The sequence below is a fragment of the Montipora capricornis genome, chromosome 7 (assembly GCF_036669925.1).
Source record: "Montipora capricornis isolate CH-2021 chromosome 7, ASM3666992v2, whole genome shotgun sequence".
NCBI classification, from domain to species: Eukaryota; Metazoa; Cnidaria; class Anthozoa; order Scleractinia; family Acroporidae; genus Montipora; species Montipora capricornis.
In genome coordinates, this window is record NC_090889.1 from 5,822,754 (window position 1) to 5,826,705 (window position 3,952).

The 3,952-nt window shown below is 37.3% G+C and overlaps 1 protein-coding gene across 1 annotated transcript; it reads left to right on the forward strand.

Annotated features, from left to right (window-relative positions):
* The first annotated feature begins 485 nt into the window (after positions 1–485).
* Positions 486–971, forward strand: LOC138055414 (uncharacterized). Its single transcript, XM_068901356.1, has one exon. The coding sequence runs from the start codon at positions 486–488 to the stop codon at positions 969–971; it is 486 nt and encodes a 161-aa protein (XP_068757457.1).
* The last annotated feature ends 2,981 nt before the right edge of the window (positions 972–3,952 follow it).

The window sequence follows — 3,952 nt, forward strand, 5'->3', positions numbered from 1 at the left end:
GATAGGAAGAACAATATAAGTCAGTTTGGCCTTCGCCGATTTATGTATGATGATGAAATGATCCGGTTTTATACTGGGTTTTCAAGTAGTAATGTGTTATGGTCATTTATAGATGTGATAAAACCATCTGCTGAAAAAATGAGAACGTGGTCTCAAGTTCAACGTGGCAGGGCTAAAAAGCCTGGTGAAGGGATAATTAACGAAGTATTTGTAAACATGAAAAAACAGTCCCTTGCTATAGAAGATCAACTGTTCATGTGGTTGTGTAAGGTCAAGCTAGGCTTATTTGATCAAGATTTGGCTGTCAGATTCAATGTGTCAATTTCTACTGTAAGTAGAATGATTATAACCTGGTCAAACTTCCTTTATTTTACAATGGGATGTTTACCACTATCTCTTCGAGTAGATCACAGATTAGAAAAACAATGCCGAGTAGTTTTAAAGATAGTTTCAGCAATGTGCGTGTGATCATAGATTGCACAGAAATGAAGGTTCAGACACCTTCCTCTCTTGTGCTTCATTCTGAGTTTTACTCTAGTTACAAAAGTGCAACTACCTTCAAAGGTCTTGTTGGTATTACCCCCAGTGGTGCAGTGTCATTCATCTCCAAACTCTACACGGGATCTATAAGTGACAGGGAGATAGTGAAAAGGTGTGGAATTTTAAAGCTGTTAGAGGATGGAGATGGGGTTATGGCAGACAAAGGTTTCACTATAGAAGACCTTTTATCTCCTTTAAACTGTTCTCTCAACATTCCACCATTTCTGAGTGAAAAGGTTCAGTTTTCCAAGGAAGATGTAGAAAGGACTCAAAAAATAGCGAAGCTAAGGATCCATGTAGAGAGGGCAATTCGTAGAGTCAAGGAAAACCATTTATTTGATGCTGTAATTCCACTGTCATTAGCCTCTTCAATTAATCAAATATGGTCGGTCTGTTGTATGCTATCAAACTTTAAAGGACCTCTATTTTAAAATGATAGCAATTAATTTGAATAAAAACATTTACAAATAAAAATGAGGTTTTATCAGTGGTGTGACATTTACAATGATGGAAGATAATAGTTGTAATAAAACAGATTTAGCTTATTGTACATGTCAGCAAAGAACTCTTCATCAAAGTAAATGGTTTCAATGTGCCAATCATTCTTACAAAATACCATGAAGTCACACCATTTGAGCCCTGTGATGGCCATCTGCCCCATTACCTGAAAGTAATACTCATGAGTTTTCTTTAGTTTGAGTTGACCATTAACAATCTTTAAATACTTGGCGTCTCTTCTGCATGACCCACACTGGGGACACTTACCGTAATTTCCGGCCGATTACCCGCGGGTAATGCGTTAATTTTCCAGTAAACCGCGGTTGCTGCGGGTAATAGGAAGGTGCGGGTAATGCTATAATTTTTAAATCTCAGGTAAGAATTTGACAGATTGAAACAAGTTAAAATGAGGATAATTAAACCAACACTTCCTTCAAATCTGTGTGTTGCCTCGTTCGTTGATTCAATCTTTAAAATGATGCTTTATTTGCCGTAGTCTTTGTAAAACCGCTCGATGAAAGCCGAAGCAAATTGAATTAAAAACAATAATCTTTCCCTACGACCATGTCACAACTTGTCACCGAATTAAAAGTAAATGAGAACGAATTTCTCACTTTAACACATCCTTTTCAATTTTAAGAAAGAGTTTATCATGAGACACAATTCAATGCTGAAAAAGTAACAAGATGCGAATGTGTTTATTGTGTGATGCCACAAAATTTTCCGTTCAAAACAAATCTTTTACGATCTCGTTTAAATAATTTCAAACCTTTACTACTTAATTAAACTGATGCTTCCTTAAAACTTGTGTGTTGCCAAGCTTGTTTGTTACCGTAGCTCAATCTGAAAACACTTCCTATTCAAGATTTGTGTGATGTTTTATTAATTTCAAGCAGTCCAAATACCTCATTGCGTGTTGGGTCATAGACAAGAAAATCAGGGCTTGCTCCTGTTCGATATACATTGACAAACCTGGTGCTGACATATGACTGTGCTGCCTCACTTTCATGTTCAAGGTCATACTTCATGGCAGCAGTCTGAACAGTTTTCTTTTTAAGCTGAGTTACCAGACCCTCATAATCACTTTTTCTTGAACAAATTTGCTTAAATTTTGAGGCAGTGAGCTGCCGCTTTCTCAGCTCATGCCAAAATGGATTTTGAGATTGGTCTTTTGTTTCCCGCTCAATGTTGGATGCCTGCTCTAATGATACCTTTAATGAATCAAGTACATTAGCCTGTGAGCGTGGAAGAACATGGCTACATAAGGGATCAAGCAGCTTTGCTGGTAGGACAGGTAGGGTATCCCTCTGATCTATGAATAAGAACTTGCTGTTTTCCCTTATAGTAGTTTGTTGATAAGACACAACACATCCCTTCGGTACAGTGCCATAGTTGCACTCAACATACTCTAATTCACCCTCACTAAACAATGTAGCAAACTGTGTTTCTTTGTAGTCAGTTTTAGCCCTTGCTAGAAATTCCCTTATAAATTCTGGGTTGGGGTAGTTTTGTATAGGGTTATACAAATTACTCTCTACACCATCTATGGCACGCTTCTTACATTTAAGACCTCCCTCTGATTTTAATTCGGGTTTTCTAACAATAAGATTATCAACAGCTTCAGGATGGATTCCAGCTTAACGGGGCTTGTGCCATTCCTGTGGCATAGATGTCTTGCATGGTACCTCTGGGACAGCATCAATTTTAAGGAGGCTGTAATGGGCTGCCTGGTATATCAGTGCCACCTTATGGTTACATATTCCCTGCCCAGCCTTACATGAGCAGGAATGATCCACCACTTCCTCATTGTGAAACGACATCTTTGAAAATATATGAAACAGAAGTTTTATAAGCTTATAATCATTATTTTGGAAATAAGGTAACAATGGCAACAAAGCAGGAAATTAAGAAAAAATTATTTACTATAATTTATTATTTTGTAATGAATAGTGTACATTCTTGTTCATACAGATATAGGGAAAAAAGGAATAATTCAAGGTTATTTGTATTGACTTTGAGAACTTTCACAATATTCAGTAAAATGTCAACTGCCTCACGCACTTGAGTTACTTAAATTTAGCATTCAGCTAAAAAACAACCATACAACTAACCCATAAGTAGTGTGGCTCTTCATTTTTCCTTAACGACTTGAAACATCTTGCTCTGATAAAAACAGTGTCATCTTCTTCTCTTTTACCAACTTAATGAACAATCATACCTTTAGGTAAGTACCTGCTTAGAAACTCAACGCCCAGCTTTGCAAGCTTGCCCATAACAGCAAACACGGCAGAAATGAACGATTTACCTTCATAATCTTTAATAAATCCTTCACAGAAAAACTTACAGCCTTTAACAATGCCACTCTGGGGTGCTTTGTTGAGCTTAACAAAAGTATCAACGTCTTTCATCGTCAACTCAGGGTTCTCTTTCAACAATCTGGTCCATTCAATCGGCAAGACACTGCTGGCATTGGCAGCCATCTTGAATGTTTGCGCGGTTAGCCTCACTTTCAATCAAACATGGCGGACGCATGAGAAGAGAGAATCACTTTAAAAATATTTTGTGCAAGCGAATAAAAACTGTTCGCGAAGAGAATAATTTTTGGCTACGCCAACATAGCTAGACTCCGTGGTGCCAATGTAATTTTTTGCTGATCCCATAAACCGATTATCAAATTTTTACTACAGACAGCGCATGTCGTGTTGATTTCTGTTATGGTTTTACTGAGCTCATTCTTTTGAATATCTGGTAAAGATTCAACTACCATGGAGATTCTTTTACAAAATTAAAATATTCGACGTTTAAAACCCATTCCAGTAAACTGAAGTTGTGTGCTTTTTTGCAGAGAAACGAAATAAGAAACGCTTATCTTATTGTGCATCGATTTGGAAGGGTGTTGGGCAATGTTGAAAGA

Bases quoted from the DNA above. Each gene is read 5' to 3' on its own strand.
- LOC138055414 (XM_068901356.1), top strand. From the start codon at position 486: ATGAAGGTTCAGACACCTTCCTCTCTTGTGCTTCATTCTGAGTTTTAC.